Genomic DNA, 19,518 nt, shown 5'->3' with positions numbered 1-19,518 from the left:
GCATTTGCAATGGTGGAGGTATCTGGGGAAGGCAGCAGGGGAATGGGGGGGGGGATGGCAGAGGAGCTGCTTTCAAGCCACTGGGAAAGATATCCAATCCAACTTTTGTGTGTGTGTGTTTGTTTGAGGGTGAGTGAGAGGGGGAAGGGGGTAGGAGAGATAGTCCAATCCAACTTCTGTGTGCGTGTGTGTGTGTGTTTGTGTGTGTTTGAGAGAGGGGGAGGAAGAGAGAGAGGGAGGAAGGAGGGGAAGGGAGAAAAAAAATGAAAAAAGGAAATTTATTTTGCAAAGGAGAAAAACAAATGCTGTTGTTTTAAATCGGAACTGAGCATGTGGAATTCTGGGAGTTGAAGTCCACAAATCTAAAAATATTTGAAACCCACCACTGTGTCAGTGCCTCACCAGCCTTAAACCAACCGCACGTCACTGCCGTATTCCATGTATCAATTAGTTGCTACTTTTAAGCTCCGGGAAAATAATTAAGCTCCAAATTTAGATTCCTTTACCCTTGAGTCGGACACTCTCCCTGTCCCAACACTCTATCTATACATTGCTCCTGCTCCAAACTTGATCTGGTTGCCCCGGCTTCAGAGCGGTCAATGAAAGAAGGCCTCCATCCCTGACGTCAATCTGGAGAGCTTGTTTCCAACCTGCCACAGAGCTTGCAGTATTAGCAAATATTTAATAATCCTGAAAAATTGTTCAGGGTGAGAAAATTTTGTTGTTGTTATTATCATCATTATTATTATTGGTTTGTTGCACAGTGAGCCAGATGTTCAGATTAGATTTGGCATTCTTATCCTCCTGTTGAGTCCTTCCGAAGGACTTGGGATAGGCAGATGTGCTCATTTGATGGTGTGAAAGAAATCAGCGCAGGATGTAAGCTGTTGGCAGTCAAGCTGCCTTTTGCAATTGACCGATGGCCATTTTGTCAATGCCGATGGTGTTCAGGAGGTGCTGCAGTTTTTGATTTATTCTTATTCTTATAAAAAGTAAAATAATTGAACAGTGCCTCATGGAAGGACAATGAACCGCAGGGCCATTCAGAGTCTCCTTGAACCATGAGATAAGCGGCCAATAAAAAATACAGAAAACAGTTTTGAACTACTTCCTGAAATTTTAGGGAGAGCACTGTGCTCCAACAGAAGTACACAATTAACTTTCAATGGTGAATTAATTTTAAAAATTAGAACATCCTTATAAGATTTTTGAACTAACTAATGTCATCCTTTTGTTTTCTCCACTGGTTCAAAGAAATTCTTACTGAAATGCTTCCAGGCTGGCAAGCTTTCGATAGAAATCTCTATTACTTTTCTACAACACGAAAAAATTGGTATGCTGCTCGTGATGACTGTTTAGGGAGGCATACTGCAGATTTGGTTTCCTGTAGATATGGTGAAGACCAAGTGAGTACAGGCATATGTGTCACCATTTTTCTAAAATGGCTGCTTCATGAAAAAGTGTCAATTACTTTTCCAGAATGAAAATAAGTTGCTTGGTGATTGGAAATGTGTGCAACTAGGACACTGCCTGGATTCCTAACACAGGAGAAGGAGAGCAAGGGAGAGTAAAAGAGGCAGAAGGAAGGAATAGATGCTGAATGTTTATGGAACCGCTTCTCTGTGTTGGCAGGCAGAGTGATAAGGGCAAGAGAGAAAGTGGGCAGGGGGTATCCTTGATCAGGCCTGGTTAGGACCCAAGAGGGAAGAAGGCAGAGACTTTACTGGGAAGTGGAAAAAAGAGACAAACTGCTTGACAGAGGAACTCTTGTTTTGAAAGGATGAGAAGAGCCCGCTCCTTCCTCCTGGGGTGCAAAGAAAAGGGGGAGCTGCGCTGCATATTGTGCAGAACAAAAGAAAATATGGGGGGGAGGGAGGGAGGGAGAAAGGAGGGAGGGAGGTGGAAGGGACAAGAAGGAAGGATGGAAGGGAGGGAGGGAGGATGGAAGGGAGGGAGGAGGGAGGGAGAGAAGGGGAGGAGCAGGAAAGGGGAAAGGAAAGAAAAGCAGAGTGATGGGAAGGGAAACAAAAAAGGGAAGGGAAGGTAGAAAGTATCTGAAACCCCTTCCTCATATCCTCATCCTTGTGTTCTGGAAACCCAGGGAGAGTTCCTCTTCCATCAAAGGACCGTTCCCTGTAGTGGAATATGACAACTTGCCACAGCCACCTCATCATAGGACAACTCGCCATGGCCAACTTGCCACGAGAAATGTTGTGTGGGACAATTCAATTATTTAAAACGAATTTAAAAAATATGAACTGTGGCAAGTTGTCGTAGCTCCCCAGTGTACCTTTGCTTTGTACCCATAGATGCTCAGAGCCCCTGAAGCTTCAGAAACACTGCTGGTTGGGAAGGGGAGAGGCTCAGTCAGTCCTTAGTGGGGTCAGAGGGAATCAGGGGCCACATATGTCCCCCCCCTTAAACCTTAATTTGTAATCAACTTTATATTAACTCTCTCCCCTCTCCCCTTTCCTTCTCTCCCACTGTCTATCTCATCCGTCCATCCATCCATGCATCTATCCATCCATCCACCCACCCACCCACCCACCCACCCACCCACCCACCTACCTACCTACCTACCTACCTACCTACCTACCTACCTATCTACCTACATAATCTAATTTTCTCTCCTGAAGGGCTTTATAGATGAAATGTCAATTAAAAATAAAGTGGACTATTGGATTGGACTTTATAAGAACACTAGTATTAACAATCAACTCTTATGGACAGCTGGATATCGAGCAGGAGCTCTGTAAGTTTTGAAACAAAATCTAATTATGTGACAAGTTGTGCATCAGGCTGTCATGCCTACCACCAGAGGTGGGTTGCTCCCGGTTCTATCCTGGGTCCAAAGGGACATGATTGGCTGACCCTTTGCATCTAGAAGCATTGTCCAGAAAGAAGTGGGCTGTTTCCTGAGCTAAGCCTTTGCAAGGCCGATTTGGTAAATAAATCCACCACTAACCAGAGGCTGACATTTCCCTGCCCTGGGGAAGATTGGAAAGGAAATCCAGTGTAGAGGGGCCCTCATCCTGAAATGATTTCCAGAGGCTGCAGCAGGCCACATGCTTTCTGAGAACAGATCCTCTTCTGAAGGGTCCTTGGTGCTGTTAGATACTTGCTTCAACCATAGTGGTTTCCACCAAGGTTCTCTGTTCTGGCGGGAACAGAGGTTTAATCTCATTGGTCGAAGGATCTGACAGCTCCCTATAAAAGAACTGCTGTCAGACTCAACCTTCACTGGATTGTTCTCACTTGTTGCATTTAATAAAGAGCTGTTGTTACTATTAAGCCTGTGTGTGCCTATCCATTACCCAATCTAACACTGGCGACGAGGATGGGATTGGAAGGCAACTATGCGAAACAAAAAGAGCGTAGCAATCCAGTAAGTACATCCAGCCCAGAGCTCAGCGTGGCTTCGAGCAGCCATTTTTGAGCGGCAAACTCAAAACGCCCTCAGGACACAAAATGGCCATGCATGCCCCACTGACTTTGTATGACCCAGTCACCGAGCACTGGGACTCATATATACTACAGCTTGACTGTTTCCTCGAGGCCAACGACCTCATGGGCCTTTCTGAAGGCCGCAAGAAGAACATGTTACTGTGGTGGGAAGTGTTCGAAACTGCCAAAGACCTGTCAGAACCAATGTTGCTACAATTGGTTGCTTCGTCCGTGCTCCAGCAGACGCTGAGGACCCACTATACTCCCAAGCCATTTAAGCACGTTTGCCGGCATGAATTTAACATTCGCAACCAGTGGAAGGCGAATCAATCAACGAGTATATTGCGGCGCTACAAAAGGCTGCAGCGTAGTGCGAGTTCCGAGTCCTTGACAAACTCATTCTTGACCGCATAATTTGCAGTGTTCGGGACATTAATTTACAGTGGAGGTTACTTGCCAAGTCAAATCTCACTCTACCAATTGCCTTTGACGAGGCCAAGGCATCAGAATCTGCCGTCAAGTCCACAGAGACACTGCAGTGTCAAAACACTCCACAAGACGCGATGAAGAATACATGCGTTCACCACGAGGCTGCAAAGGCTGAGAGCTCTGCAACAAGAAGTTGACAGCTGCCGCATGCGCAGTAGCCGTGCCAAGCCAGTGCGCAAATTCGAACAATGATTCCCACCTTGCGCTAGCTGCAGAGGATTGGCTTGCCGTTTCCGCAACACTACCTGCCAGCGCTGTGAATGAAAAGGGCACATTGCCAAGGTGTGCAGAAGCGAGCACCCCACGATGACCTGGCAGCCAAGAAGCTGAGCTAACCGCCAGCAGAGGCCCAACCAAGGGACATGGCAGAAGCCACCACGGCACTCAGAGGGCAACACCAGAGTCACCTACCACACCTCAATCGGCCAAGTACGCACTAGGCGGCCAAAAAAGCTGAAGGTCACAGTCCTCATTGAGGGCTCTCCATGTGAGATGGAGATTGACATGGGGTCATCACTGACCATCATGCCATGGTCTACGCTCAAGCGGGCTATCCCTAGCCTGAAGAAGCAGCATCTATGCACCCCTAACATCCACCTTTGCGATTACCAGGGGAACTGAGTCCCCATTGTGGGCCAGGGCACCTTCCGGGTGCAATTCAAGAAATACAGCGGCCAGCTCCCAGTGACAGTGGTCAGTGGTGACCTGCAGAGCCTCCTGGGGCTTGACTAGTTTGAAGCCCTGGGCCTAGAAGTGACCGGTATCATCACCTTGAAAGACAAAAGCGCTGAAGCAATCTTTAAGGAGTTCGAGGACGTATTCAGCACCAGTCTGGGTAAGTATGTGGGGACTCCAATCTCTTTTAATTTGGACTCCAACATAGGCCCCATAAGGCTAAAACCCAGGAGAGTACCTTTCACTCTCCGCACCAAAATAGTTCTGGAAATTGACAAGCTCGTAGGCCAGGGAATCCTAGAGCCGTTGATCACGCATGCTGGGAGACCCCTATAGTGACACCTGTCAAACCTGATGGGTCTGTCCGCATCTGCACGGACTACAAATGCACGATCAATAAAACGTTACAACAAAGCGCTTACCCTGTACCAATTGTACAGCACCTATTACATTATTAGCCCCCGGCAAAGTATTCGCTAAATTGGACATGGCGCAGGCATACCAACAATTGCCTGTAGATGGCACTACGGCGGAGGCCCAAACCATTGTGACGCACAGGGGTGCATTCAAATGTCACCGCCTGCAATTTGGTGTTAGTATCGCCCCTGGACTGCTCCAAAGCGTCATGGAATGGCTTTTGCAGTGGATTCCAGGAGTCGTCCCCTATTTCGACGATATCTTGATATTGGCTGCAAATGAGGCCCAACTTTTCAAATGTGTACGGACTGTTTTGGCTCGAATTAGAGACAAGGGCCTCCGTCTTAAGAAAGAAAAATGCCAAATTAACATGCCAACGGTTGAATTCCTAGGGTATCTAATTGACGGCTCTGGGATTCACCTGACCTCAAAAAAATTAAAGCAATTCAGGACAACCCTACACCTCGCAATCAAACTGAGCTATAGGAATTCCTCGGGCTCTTTAATTTCTACAGCGTCTTTCTTAAACAGAAAGCCCTTACACTGTCTCCTGGCTAAGAACGCTAAGTGATCCTGGGGCAGAGCCGAAGCCACCGCATTTGCAGCAGCAAAAAGACTTATCTTGGCAGACACTTTCCTGGTACAGTACAGCCAGCCCCTGCCACTGGTGTTGACCTGCGACGCTTCACCGTTTGGCGTCAGAGCCATCCTCAGCCACCACATGCCCAACGGAACCGAGACTCCCATAGCCTTTTACTCTAGGACCTTGTCCGCTGTCGAGCGGAACTACAGCCAGCTAGACTGTGAGGCTTTGGCTGCAGTGGCCAGAGTAAAAAGGTTCCATGAGTACCTATACTGCCATGATTTCGAACTCATTATGGACCACAAGAGGTCCCGAGAGGTGGCATGCGAAGAAGAGATTTCTTAGGGTTTTTTTACAGGGGCTTTTAAACCAAATTTTAAGGGGGGGGGTTTGATTCGGATGGCTCAGACAGGCTTGGGGGGGAGTCTGCCAGGGCACAGGCCAGAGCTAACTAATGGGCGTGGGTTGGGAGGGCTGGGAAGGGTTGGGATTCTGGGGAAGACGCTAAGCCGTTCCATTGGGGGGTTCACCATCTCTACTGTTTGTGGGAGAGGCAGATATGGTGGGGGCTGAGGGCCAAATGATGTTCGGAGGATGCAGGTTTGCTGTTTAAGAGCGATCGCGCGTTCCGACCCTCATCGCCCTTCTCGAACCCCTGGGTGCTCGGGTTTACAGGACCCTGGTCTCTGGCTGGTGTCGCTTAACGCCAGGTCCATGGTACATAAGGCTCCCCTCATTCACGACCTCATACAAGAGGGTGGAGCGGACCTGGCGTGCATTACGGAGACCTGGTTGGGCCATGAGGGGGGTGTGCCCCTTAGCGAACTATGCCCACCAAGCTTCCGGGCGTTTCACCAGCCGAGAGCCCAGGGCAGGGGCGGGGGGGGCGGCGGTGGTTATCAGGGAAAGTCTCAGACCTCAGGAGGTCACTATGCCTCAGATAGGTGGGTGTGAGTCCCTCTTTGTGAAGTGGGGCCTTGGAGCTCAGGTGGGCCTTTTTGTTACGTACTTGTCTCCCTGCTACGTTTCATCGGCCCTGCCGGAGCTGCTGGATGTATTAGCTGGATTGGCAGTTGATTTTCCCAGGCTCATGGTCCTGGGGGATTTCAATCTGCCTTCCATTGGCGAGACATCCGAGTCAGCTCGGGAGTTCATGGCTTCCATGACAGCTATGGACCTAACTCAGTTAATTCAAGACCCCACCCATAATGGGCGACACACGCTCGACCTGATTTTTGTCTCTGGGCAGTGGATGAATGATCTAGATTTAGGGGATATTTCTATTCAACCCTTGTCATGGTCTGATCATTTGCTCATCAGGCTTGACATCCATACCGCTACCCCTCACTGCAGGGAGGCGGAACCGACTAGATGGTTCCGCCCCAGGCACCTGATGGACCCCGAAAGGTTCCTGATGGAGCTTGGGACTTTTCCTGAATCCCTTGTTCACAACGCAACCGAGGCCCTAGTGGAAGCCTGGGATAGGGCTGCCGCTGGGGCCTTGGCTCGCGTTGTGCCTTTGCGGCATCTGACCCGGTGTCGATCCCGGATGGCTCCCTGGTTTACCGAGGAGCTCCGGGAGATGAAACGCCGGAAAAGATGCCTAGAGAGTGGCTGGAGGGCCAGCTGGTCCAAATCTGATCGAACACTAGTAAGAATTCATATTAAATCCTACTTAGTGGCGATAGAAGCGGCAAAACGGCAATATTTTCCCGCTCTTATCGCGTCCACAGATAACCGCCCAGCCGCCCTGTTTAGGGTGACCCGCTCCTTACTTAACCAAGGAACTGGGGAAGACCCCTTGCAGGGTAGGGCTGAAGAATTTGTTCAGTATCTGCAGGATAAAATCGCTCAGTTCCGGACAGGCTTGGACTCTGACTGGGTAGATTCGGGTGAGCCGACGGGGATGAATCTTGAGGAGACAATCTGGGATGGGTTTGACCCTGTGACCCCCGAAGGCATGGACAAGATTATGGGGAGACTCATTGCTGCCACTTGTGTGCTGGACCCGTGTCGCTCTTGGTTAGTTTCAGCTTCCCGGGAGGTGACACGAGGCTGGCTCCAGGCGATTACCAATGCTTCATTGAGAGAGGGGTTCTTTCCCACCGCCTTGAAGGAGGCGGTGGTGAGGCCCCTCCTTAAGAAGCCTTCCCTGGACCCAGCTTCTTTAGCCAACTATCATCCGGTCTCCAACCTTCACTTTGTAGCAAAGGTTGTCGAGAGTGTGGTAGCACGTCAGCTTCCCCAGTACCTGGATGAAGCTGTCTACCTGGATCCGTTCCAGTCGGTTTCAGGCCTGGGTACAGCACAGAGACAGCATTGGTTGCGTTGGTCGATGATCTCTGGCGGGCCCGGGACAGGGGCTGCTCCTCTGTCCTGGTCCTATTAGACCTCTCGGCGGCCTGCACTGGTTGCCGGTTGTTTTCCGGGTGCCATTCAAGGTATTAATTATGACCTTTAAAGCGCTCCATGGCTTAGTCCCAGGGTACCTGCGAGACCACCTACTGCCATCAGTAGCCTCCCACCGTCCAGTACGATCCCACAGAGTTGGCCTCCTCAGGTTGCCGTCGGCCAAGCAGTGTCGGCTGGTGACCCCCAGGGGGAGAGCCTTCTCTGTGGGAGCGCCTTCCCTCTGGAATGAGCTGCCCCCGGAGCTTCACATAATCCCTGACCTCCGGTCTTTCCAACGTGCCCTAAAAAGCTGGCTTTTCCAGCAAGCCGGCCTGGCCTGTTAATGTTAACTTATTTTAAATGTGTTGTCTTTTAAATTCAGTTTGTTTTGGGGGATATGTATTTAAGTTTTTTTTAACTTTTGGGATGTGTGTTTTTTTAATGTTGTATGCTGCCCTGAGTCCTTTTGGAGAAGGACGGCATATAAATCCAAACAAACAAACAAACAAACAAACAAACAAACAAACAAACAAACAGCTACTGGGCTTACTGGCTGGAAACCGACCTACTCCTATGTCATTATCACCGCGGATGACCAGATGGACCATCCTCCTTGCTGTCTAGTTCTACCATCTCATCCACTGACCAGGCTCCATTTTGGGGCACGCCGACACCTTGAGCCACTGCCCACTGCCAGAACTTCTTGCTGACCCTACCCCCGAGATGCCAGAACTTCTCATTGACTGCCTAGAGACTGGTCCTGTCTCATCCAGTGACGTTGCCCATCACTCTGCAAAGGACTCCACCATCAAACAAATTTTGAACTGGGTGTGGAGGGGATAGCCCAAGGGGCCTGTTGGGTCTCAATTCAAAATGTACCATTGTAAACGTGATGAGTTATCTGTTGTAAATGGCTGTTTACTCTAGGGGGACCGGGTCGTTGTTCCACCCAAACTGCGCATTGCAGTATTAGAGGCTTTACACGTAGGGCATCCTGGAATTGTCAGGATGAAGTCTTTGGCTAGGAGTTACATGTGGTGGCCTAACATGGACAGGGAGATCTAAGAATGGGTGGCTACCTACACACTGTGCCAGCAATCCAGACCAGCTCCCCCAGAGGCGCCCACTAAGGAGTGGAAGTGACCTCAAGCACCGTGGTCTAGGGTGCACATTGATTTTGCTGGCCCAGTTCATGGCCAGACATTCCTCGTAGTTGTGGATGCCTACTCGAAATGGCTAGAGGTAGTCCTGATGACCTCCATTACGGCAGAAGCGGTCATCAAGGTACTACGGAGACTTTTCTCCTCGCATGGCCTGCCCGATGTCCTGGTCTCTGACAACGGGCCCCAATTCACAGCCATGCAATTTGAGACTTTCCTATCAGCTCAGGGAATCAGACATGCCCTGGTTGCGCCATTCCATCTGGCCTCCAATGGTCAGGCGGAGAGAATGGTGAGATCTGCAAAAGAGGCTCTATCCAGGATGGGCCCGGGAGATTGGCAAACACGGGTTGACCACTATTTGCTAATTCAGCACATCACACCCAGTGCCACTACAGGGAGAAGCTCCTCCGAGCTTCTCATGGGTCGCCAGCTAAGGTCCCACTTAAACCGGCCACACCCAAAGTATTCTGCCTCATCTTCCCCTGACTCCACAAGCAAGATTAGGAATTTTAGCGTAGGGGACTTGGTAAACGGCCACAACTATGATGGGGGAACTCTGTGGATTCCTGCCACAGTGATAGGCATCAGCGGGCCTCACTCTTATTTTGTAGAGCTTGAGGATGGTTGGAATTGCAGAAGGCACATTGACCAACTCTGTGGCCGCCTCTCCAACTCCACTATTAGACAACCAGAGGTAACTCGTGCATGAATAAGCCAAAGCCCTACCCAAACGGAGCAAACACTCACTCCTTCCACAGGCAGCTCAAGCCTGAGGGTACCAGGAAACTTACCTGGTTATGTTGCAGGCCTGCAGCGAGCTGCGAGCAAACCGGCTCTAGAAGCTCCAGCCGCGGCCTGTGTAAGGTTCCAGGAGCTTCCACCAAGCGGAGCTGCGGAGCAAACAGGTCCGTCCAACCTGTCCAAAGAACACCCTCCGACTGAACTGCACAGGTCTGACAGAGCTACCCAAAAGCCCGCCTACCTGCGTGACTATGTAATGAGTAGGATTATTCCATCTAAGAGGGGAGGGGTGTTAGATACTTGCTTCAACCATAGTGGTTTCCACCAAGGTCCTCTGTTCCGGTGGGAACAGAGGTTTAATCTCATTGATCGAAGGATCTGACAGCTCCCTATAAAAGGGCTGCTGTCAGACTTAACCTTCGCTGGATTGTTCTCACTTGTTGCATTTAATAAAGAGCTGTTGTTACCATTAGCCTGTGTGTGCCTATCCATTACCCGATCTAAACGGTGCTGTGTGAGCTTGGCTCTTTTCTTCCAGCCATTTCGTTACCCAAACTAGGTAACACCATCAGTGATGACATTAGCCCTGATGATGTTAGCTAGATGGGCAATGAAATGCCTGCAAGAAAACAATCAAGCTCAGAGAGCATCATTTCAACCCTGAGTACAAAGGTTCTCTTTTATTAGATCAACTTCTGCTGCAGATCTGACAAGGTGAAATAAAACCCCTAACCTTAATCTAACAATAACCCACTGTGACTGAGATTAGGAGAAAGATCTAGATCGATTTATATCTAGACCTAGATCTCTACATTTATATCTCTAGATCTACATATCTAGACTGAGACTGATGAGTATTGTGGTTCCTTTAACAGGTACTGGAATACAGGTGAACCCAATGGTGGAAATAGAGAACGCTGCATTGCCATCCACTTTAACTGCTCAATTAAGAGCTGTTGGCAAGATGATCCTTGTAGCACCCGAAGAGCCTTTATTTGTAAGATGAGCCCAAAGGACGTGTGGTTGTACTAATTCAAGATGGTAGAAATGGATTATAAGATCTCCCAACTCAGCTGCATTGGTGTTAATAAATGCATTATGGGAACCAAATTTTGCCAACTTCTTTTTCTCTGCCAGCTTCCTCTTTGTCCTTATCATCTTGACAAAATATATCTTACTTACACATCTAAAAAAATGTATTGAGATTATGCTAAATTACACAATATTAGCTTCTTCTCCCTTGTAATATATCATTCTTTAAGTCCTTTAGTGGCTGAAGGAAGACTTGAAGGAGACAGGAATACCTCTGCCATCTCTTCAGGATCCCCTTCGGAACTGACGCAAATAATTTTTTTCCAGGGGCTTTTCCAATCCTTTCATCCCTCCGGTATTGCCCCCGCCCTCTGAACAGCTTCTCACGCATACAAGTAGCAAACCCTGGATGTTTCATACTTGGACTGCTCAGCTAGCCTCTCTCAGCAACTCCTCTCTTCTACCCCGAAGACTTGTGCCCTTAATTCAAACTCCATTCAAAGCTGACAATCCCTCTCACTCTGTACAATCTGCTAGCTAATCCGTTTCAAATATGGTTGAAAAATATGGGGGCAATTTTCCTTTTTTCCTGCCTCCCACCTACAGCAGACAAGAGGCCAGATGGCCTTGCTATTAGGCGATGTACTTGCTGGGCTGTCCCCGTCCTTGCCATGGCTACAATGGCGGCAGCTTTGGGAGACGCTGGCCGGTGGGATGGGTCCACCCAGCCTGGCAAGCTTTGTATCCACGTGGCTGCAAAGCTTGCTGGGCTGCCCCATCCCCGCCGCGGCTTTAATGGTGGCAGCTTTGGGAGACGCTGGCTAGCAGGGATAATGGAGTAGGCTAGCTTGAATGCTTACCTGTGTGTAGGTAGGAGGAGACAGTTCTGTGGATGCATGTGGTGAAGGCGAGGCAGGACAAGCATCTGAGTGAGTGACCGTTTCAGGGGTGTGGCCAGCCAACAGTCACTACCAGTTTGGCGGTCCAGCCCAAATTACCACTACCGGTTTACCCGAATTGGTGCAAACCAGTAGTGCACAGAAACAGACAGAAGAGTATGATGCAATCAACAACTACGGATCGGTGGCTTCCAGTGGTTGGAGCTTTTACGACTGTGGTTAGGGAAAGTAAACATTGAATTTGTATTTATTAGATTTGTTAGCCGCTCCCTCTCCACGAAGGGACTCGGGGCGGCGTACAATAAATAAAAAAGCATATATTATACAATTAAACATTCCACGGAGGAGGTAAAAAATCACACAACAATCATTACAGTACATAGAAATAGTAATAATAAGATTAAAAATTAAAATACCCCAATATAAAATTACAAGTTTAAAAGATTGCCAGGAGGATTAAAATGGAACTATGGTTGAGCCAGGCCGGCTAGTTGAAAAAGGTGGGTCTTGAGTTTTGAACAGAAGGAGCGGAGGTCGGTAGTAATCCTAATGTCGGGGGGGGGAGGTCATTCCAGAGGGCTGGGCCCATCACAGAGAAGGCCCTGCTCCTGGGCGCCGCCCTTTGGCACTGCTTAGTGGATGGCACCCGGAGAAGTCCCTCTCTGTGAGAGCGAATTGGTCGTAGGGATGTATGGGGCAGGATGCGATCCTGCAGGTAGCTAGGTCCTGTGCCATGGAGTGCTTTGAAGATGGTGATCAACACCTTGAAACGCACCCGATAGACCACAGGGAGCCAGTGCAGCTCGCGCAGGAGAGGTGTTATATGGGAGTATCTGGTACTCCCCATAATCACCCACGCGGCCGCATTCTGGACCAGCTGTAGTCTTCGGGTGCATCTCAAGGGAAGCCCCATGTAGAGAGCATTGCAGTAGTCTAGGTGGGACGTCACCAGCGTGTGGGTGACTGTGCGAAGGGCATCCCGGTCCAATAGGGGGCGCATTTGGCGCACCAGGCGAACCTGGTGGAACGCCCCCCTCGCCACGGCTGCCACATGGTCATCCATGGACAGCCGGGCATCCAGGAGGATGCCCAAATTGCGCGCCCGCTCCATGGGGGCCAGTTGCTCGCCCCCAATGGCCAGAGATGGAATCATCTGGTTGAACCGGGGGGCCGGAAGCCACAGCCACTCTGTCTTGGAGGGGTTGAGCTTGAGTCTGTTGTCACCCATCCAGACCCGTACGGCTTCCAAACACCGGGACATCATTTCGACGGCCTCGTTGGGGTGGTTCGGGGTGGAGATGTACAGCTGTGTATCATCAGCGTACAGATGATATCCCACCCCAAAACCACGAATGATCTCACCCAGCGGCTTCATATATGTGTTGAACAGGGGAGGCGAGAGGATCGACCCCTGTGGCACCCCACAAGTGAGCGGCCTCAGGGTCAACCTCTGCTCCCCTGCCAACATGCGCTGCGTCCGGTCGGAGAGGTAGGAGCAGAACCACCGTAAAACGGTGCCCCTTACCCCCAGCCCCTCCAGCCGGTGCAATAGGATACCATGGTCGATGGTATCAAAAGCCGCTGAGAGATCTAATAGGACCAGGATAGAGGAATAACCCCTATCCCTGGCCCTCCAGAGATCATCTACCAGTGCGACCAAGGCCGTCTCTGTGCTATGCCCGGGTCGGAAGCCAGACTGGCGCGGGTCTAGATAATCATTTTCCTCCAGGTGACATGGGAACTGGGTCAGCGTTCCAAATATCATGCAGAATTAAATCATTGTCCAAGGCAAAGTAGTCCTTAAAACTCCAATTTAATAAGACAGGCATGTTGGCATTAAGCTGGTGAATTTCAACTCTAATGTACATCCGGTGAATTCACCCAGTTAAAAGTTCATCATTTTTCCCCACACCCCATAATTCATCACATGGTCCAATCTTCATCTTCCACGCTGGCATGTACACCCCTCTTCTTCCAGCCAGGTGTCGAGGTGCAGAGACAAAAGACGACCTTGAGCTTCTAAGAAATTCATAACAATACATTCCACAATCCTACTCCTTTCTATTCCCCCTCCCAACTACTATACCAATGAAACAGCATAATATATATATGTTTTAATTATGTGGCAGGCCAAAGATCCTAAAAGGAACAGAATTACAGGCCTGACAGGCGGCCTCTCCTCAAGAGAAAAACGTTTCCTGAAAAGAGAATAACATAAATGTTAACCATCAAATTTTAACCACCTCTTCCTCCCCCAGGGGGACCCTTTGGCTTATCAGGGAATTTCTCATGGAATTGCTTCACTAATTTATCTGCTTTCAGATCCCAACTTTTCACCCACGTAGCTTCTGACAAAGGGTATCCCTTCCAATGCACTAAATATTGTAAACGACCTCTATACAGCCTGGAATCTAATATTTTTTTCACTTCATAATGTGTTTCCCCTTCTACCACTACGGGAGGAGGTGGAGTTTGGGTGGATGGTCTCGTGCTAGACTCCCTTACCGGCTTCAATAAGCTACAATGGAATACCGGGTAAATTTTCCCTAAGAGTCTGGGTAGGCTGAGTCGAACTGTAACTGGGTTAATTATCTTTTCTATTGGGAAAGGACCTAGAAATTTTGGACCTAATTTCTTACTAGGCATCTTTAATCTTATGTATTTAGTAGACAAAAAACTTTGTCCCCCACTCGAAAGGGGGGTTGTAGGGAACGATGTTTATCAGCTTGCTTCTTGTAGGCTTCTGCCGCATCTGTTAGCGCCTTTTTGGTATTCTCCCACCCCTTCTTTAGTGCCTCCAGCCATTCATTCAGGGACATGGATGAGGGAGGTTCCTTAGGTAGTTCAGGCATGGGAACGAATTCCATGCCACTGGTAATCTGGAAAGGAGTTAATCCGGTACTGCTGTGAACCGCATTATTATATGCTACTTCAGCGAAAGGTAGCAAGTCCGACCAATTGTCTTGCTGATAGTCCACATAACACCGGATATACTGTTCCACCATCGCATTGGCCCTCTCTGCTGCCCCATTTGTGCTGGGATGAAATGCTGAGCTGAGTCCCTGCGTGGACCCGATCGATTTTAGGAATTCTCTCCAGAACTTGGCGGTGAATTGAACTCCGCGATCTGAAATGATCCTTTTTGGAACTCCATGTAGGCGATAAATGTGTTTCACAAACATTTTCGCTAATTTCTTTGCGGATGGTAGGCTTGAACAAGCGATAAAGTGTGCTTGCTTGGAAAAAAAAAAAACTGTCCAGATTACTTTATTACCACTGCTATCTGGAAGTTCGACAATGAAGTCCATTGCTATCTCTTCCCATGGTCGGCTAGGGTTGGCCACTTGTTGTAGTAGTCCAGGGGGCTTTCCCGGACAGGTTTTCATTGTTGCACAAGTAGCACAGCTTCTTACATAATCTTCCACATCCGACCTCATCTTTGGCCACCAAAATTGACGTCTAGCGAGGTGGAGAGTTTTCAGGAATCCGAAATGACCTCCTAGTTTCGCATCATGACTCCGCTGTAGCACTTGCAATCTCATTTCTGCAGGGACGTACAGTTTGGATCCCTTCCAGGCTACGCCATCATTAATCGTTAGGATGTCTTTGTTGTTGTTGAACCATGGGTCTGTCTGGAGGGCTGCTTTCAGTTTGGTTCTCAATTTATCTTGGCTTCGACTGGTGACTTGAGCTGCCCTTTGGTGAGAAGGAGATATGATGGGGTGGAAAATTTCTTCCTTCTTACTGTCAAACTGGGGTTTTCTCGACAGTGCATCTGCTAACAAGTTCTTCCCTGCGGGGATGTGTTTAATTTCAAATTTGAACCTTTGGAAATATTGGGCCCAACGGACCTGTTTGGGGGATAACTTTCGATGGGCAAGGAGAGTTTCAAGGTTTTTATGATCAGTCCATACCTCGAACGGTATATCCCCCCTTCCAGGAGATGCCTCCAGGTGAGCATGCTCCACCTGATCGCGAATGCCTCCTTCTCCCAAATGGGCCACCTTCTTTCCGTAGTGGTGAGTTTCTTGGAGATGTAAGCGCATGGTAAGAGGTGGCCTTCTTTATTCTTTTGTAGTAGCACCGCGGCTATCGCGACATCACTGGCATCCGTTTGGATTATGAAAGGTCGCTCTGGATCGGGGTGTTGCAATATGGGTTCTTGGGCAAAGAGCCGTTTTAATTTCTCAAAAGCCTTTTGACAGTCGATTGTCCATTTTAATGGTTGGTTTGCTTTTGGTTTAGTAGGAGAAGGCCCCGTTCTTAATAGGTCAGTCAATGGTAGGGCAATTTCAGCAAAGGTTGGAATAAACTGCCTATAAAAGTTTGCAAATCCAAGGAAGCTTTGTAATTGTTTGCGAGTGCTTGGAGGTTTCCAATCTAACACCGCTTTCACTTTTTCTGGGTCCATTTCTACTCCTTCATTGGAGATACAATATCCCAGATAATCTAGCGAGGTCTTGTGGAATTCACACTTTGACAATTTTGCATAAAGCTTGGCAGCTAGAAGTTTTTTCAGGACTTGCCGTACCAGTTTCACATGTTCTTCCATGGTCTCAGAGAAGATCAAGATGTCATCTAAATAAACGAGTACTCCGCGGTACAGGTAGTCGTGTAGCACTTCATTTATGTACTGCATGAATACTGCGGGTGCTCCTTGTAGTCCGAAAGGCATGACTTTATATTGGAAGCTGCCTAAGGGAGTATTAAAAGCGGTCTTCCACTCATCCCCTTTCCGGATTCGTATACAGTAATACGCCTCTCTCAAATCCAGCTTGGTGAAGATCTTGCCCTTAGCCAAGTGGTTCAAAATATCTTTCATGAGAGGGAGGGGATAGGTATTCTTTTCGCATACCGCATTCAAAGCTCGTAAGTCCACACAGAGGCGAACCCCCCCCCCATCTTTCTTTTCCCTGAAGAGCACTGGGGCCGCTACTTTTGATTTTGCTGGTTCAATAAACCCTCTTTTCAAATTGGTGTTGATGTACTTCCTCAATTCTATCATCTCTTTAGGCGTCATAGAGTACATTTTGGGCTTTGGTAAGGTTACCCCAGGTTTGAACTCTATGACACAATCTGTGGCGCGGTGAGGTGGAAGGTAGTTTCCGTCTTCCTCACTGAACACCTCCGCCAGATCCCAATAGATCTTTGGGACTCGTTGGATTCCCGGAAGTTTAGTGTCTGCTGCGGTTGCTGCAGGTTCTGGATGGGTTGGGCTGTTAGGTTCCAATGTTCCTGGGTGGCCTTTTGGTTCCACCAAACGGCCCAAGTCCAATAGTCACCTTTCTAACACCATCCTCCCACTTTATGGTAGGTTCCCACTTGTCCAACCATGCAAGCCCTAGGATAACTGACTCCTGCATTCCGGGGGCCACGATGAATCTGAGGAACTCATAGTGGCGGCCTATCACCAGTTTTACTAACTCAGTGATCTTTGTAGCCGGAGCTCCCCCAATTAGGGTTCCATCCACTTGCTCAAACGGAATGGGTTGTTTCAGGGGTCTGGTGCGTATACCTAGTTGCTCCACTATTGACATGCTGATTAAGCATCGGGTGCAGCCGGTATCTATAATCACCCCAACTTCCCCTTCTACCCCCGTTTTCGGTATTTGGAGTTTGGCTTTTATTTGGAAGGGGCGGATAGGTGCACTCACCATTGGGTCGTCTTCTGGGTTTTCTTCCTCTTCCTCCTCTGAGGTGGCCAGGGCGTTTTCAGTGGCTCCGCTCTCTGCCCCTGCTGGCTGTTGTGCCAGACGACTTTTTTCTGGGGGTTTTCTGGGGGTTTTCTTGACTGTGCTGGCAGGTGGTTGGCGTGGTTGTGGAACTGGGGCTGGAGCCCAGCATGTAGATGCCCGGTGGCCAAGCTGACCACAACGGTAGCACTTTATTTTGGGGCCCCAGGAACGCGGGGTTGGTGGGAGCTTTTCAGTTTGCTGCCTCTGCGTTCGGTGGGCTAACAGTTTTTTTTCAGGGGTTCTGGTACCTGGCTTTGGATAGGTGTTAATCTCGTGGTCCAGTATGATTGCAGTGGTGTACCATTCTTGGATACGATCTGGGGTCCCCCTTACGGCACAAGCTTGTTTCAGTTTGGGATCTAAGGCCTTTTTGAACGTATAGACCAATAGTCTCTCTGGCCAGTAACGTAGTCTTCCAGCTATTCTCCGGAATTCCCAAACTAATTCTTTGACCGGCCGACCCCCCTGTCGTAATTCCTGGATCTGGTCTTCAGCATCTACCTGTTGGGCCACATCGTAAAATCGGGCCCGCATCAGTTGGATGAACCCCGTTATGTCATCTAACTCAGGAGCTGCTTCTTCATGGAGTTCCGCTATCCATTGTGCTGCCTCTCCTTCATTCATCCCCTCTGCTATTTCTTGGATCAGTTCTCAATCCGTCAGGTATTGTGGGCCTACTTGGTCAACGTATGCCAACACTCGATTCATAAAGTAAGCTAGTTTGTCTCTGCCATCATAAGTTGCACGGAACCTTGGGGGTGTTGGAGGAGGAGGGGGTACTGGTGGTTGAACCGGAGCAACCTGTCGGCCTGCTGCTTGGGGTGGTAAGCTTCTTTGTGGGGCCACACCCATCGGTTGGGCAAAAGCCTGCTGAGGCATTGGTGGGGGGGCTGGGCCCTGTGGTGGTCCCAGTCCCTGGCTCTGCCTCTGAGCAGCTATTTGGGGTGGCGCCATTAGTTGGGAAGGGGCAGGCGTCCACTGGCATTGAGCCCATCCATGACCCGGGAAGAAAGCCCAACCTGAATTGGCTTGATTGATGGGTCCAGAGCCATCGCTTTGCAGAGGGGGGGAGGTGAAAGTGTTCCAGGCCCCTTTCGGCTGGTTAAGTTTTACTTTCCAACTTTTTTTCACTCCAGGAGGGGGGGGTGCTGATTCGCTGATGGCTGTGTGGAAAGACCCAAGGTCTCCGCTCCACTGCGCAGCAGTTTCTCTGCTGGGAAAGGATAATGTGGGCTTTGCTAGGCTCCACCCGGGTGGTTCTGGGGGCCCCAGGGGTTTTTGTTCACTCACATTTAGGCGTCGGAATTGGTCCGGAAGGCCCATCAAAGACTGGCTGCATGAGAGTGACTGAGATCTCCATTCATTTGCTCTTCTCCCCATGCTCCAGCCGTCTGTCAGAGTTCCCTTGGGGGGCCCCCCTCCTTCCAGCAGGCATTCCTGAGAAGCAATAAATCCCGAAACTTCCTCCCGCAGATCAAACTCTGTCTGTGAGGGATATCTTGGTTTCGGTTCCTTTCGCCGGGCGCCCTGCTGAAGCTCCCTTTGCTTCGCCTCTGCTTGTTGAACCATTTCTTTAGAAGGTGCATAGATGGTTTCGACAAAAATAAGCGATCCATCATCCTTAGCTTTCTCTGCTGCATTCTTTCCTTCCTCCATCTTCACTGAAATTTCGTCCTGCCCAAGGTTGGGTCAGAGCTGGGATTCAGTACCCCGATGAAAGAAAAAATTTTTTTAAGGGAGAGTTGAAATAATGTCAGCGTTCCAAATATCATGCAGAATTAAATCATTGTCCAAGGCAAAGTAGTCCTTAAAACTCCAATTTAATAAGAAAGGCATGTTGGCATTAAGCTGGTGAATTTCAACTCTAATGTACATCCGGTGAATTCACCCAGTTAAAAGTTCATCATTTTTCCCCACACCCCATAATTCATCACATGGTCCAATCTTCA

General features: G+C 49.2%; 2 protein-coding genes across 2 annotated transcripts in view; both read left to right on the top strand.

The window, feature by feature from the left end:
• The window catches only part of LOC309395772 (uncharacterized protein), a gene marked incomplete at its 3' end in the record, with an annotated part of 39,794 nt that extends 35,724 nt beyond the window's left edge, over nt 1-4,070 (top strand). Inside the window, exons 7-9 of the mRNA XM_081960305.1 lie at nt 1,255-1,406; nt 2,637-2,752; nt 3,866-4,070. Of these exons, the coding sequence (XP_081816431.1) occupies nt 1,255-1,406; nt 2,637-2,752; nt 3,866-4,070 (473 nt within the window). The remainder of the gene's footprint in view (nt 1-1,254; nt 1,407-2,636; nt 2,753-3,865) is intronic.
• A 670-nt stretch (nt 4,071-4,740) lies between these two features.
• The window catches only part of LOC309395601 (CD209 antigen-like protein C), a 34,436-nt gene continuing 19,658 nt past the window's right edge, over nt 4,741-19,518 (top strand). The window contains exon 1 of the mRNA XM_081960003.1: nt 4,741-4,768. The gene's annotated coding sequence lies outside the window, so the exon portion shown is untranslated. The remainder of the gene's footprint in view (nt 4,769-19,518) is intronic.

Source organism: Natrix helvetica, assembly GCF_964273705.1.
Source record: "Natrix helvetica genome assembly, chromosome: 7".
Taxonomy (NCBI): Eukaryota; Metazoa; Chordata; class Lepidosauria; order Squamata; family Natricidae; genus Natrix; species Natrix helvetica.
Note: the sequence above shows the minus strand (reverse complement) of the source record. Positions and strands in the feature narration are given on the sequence as shown.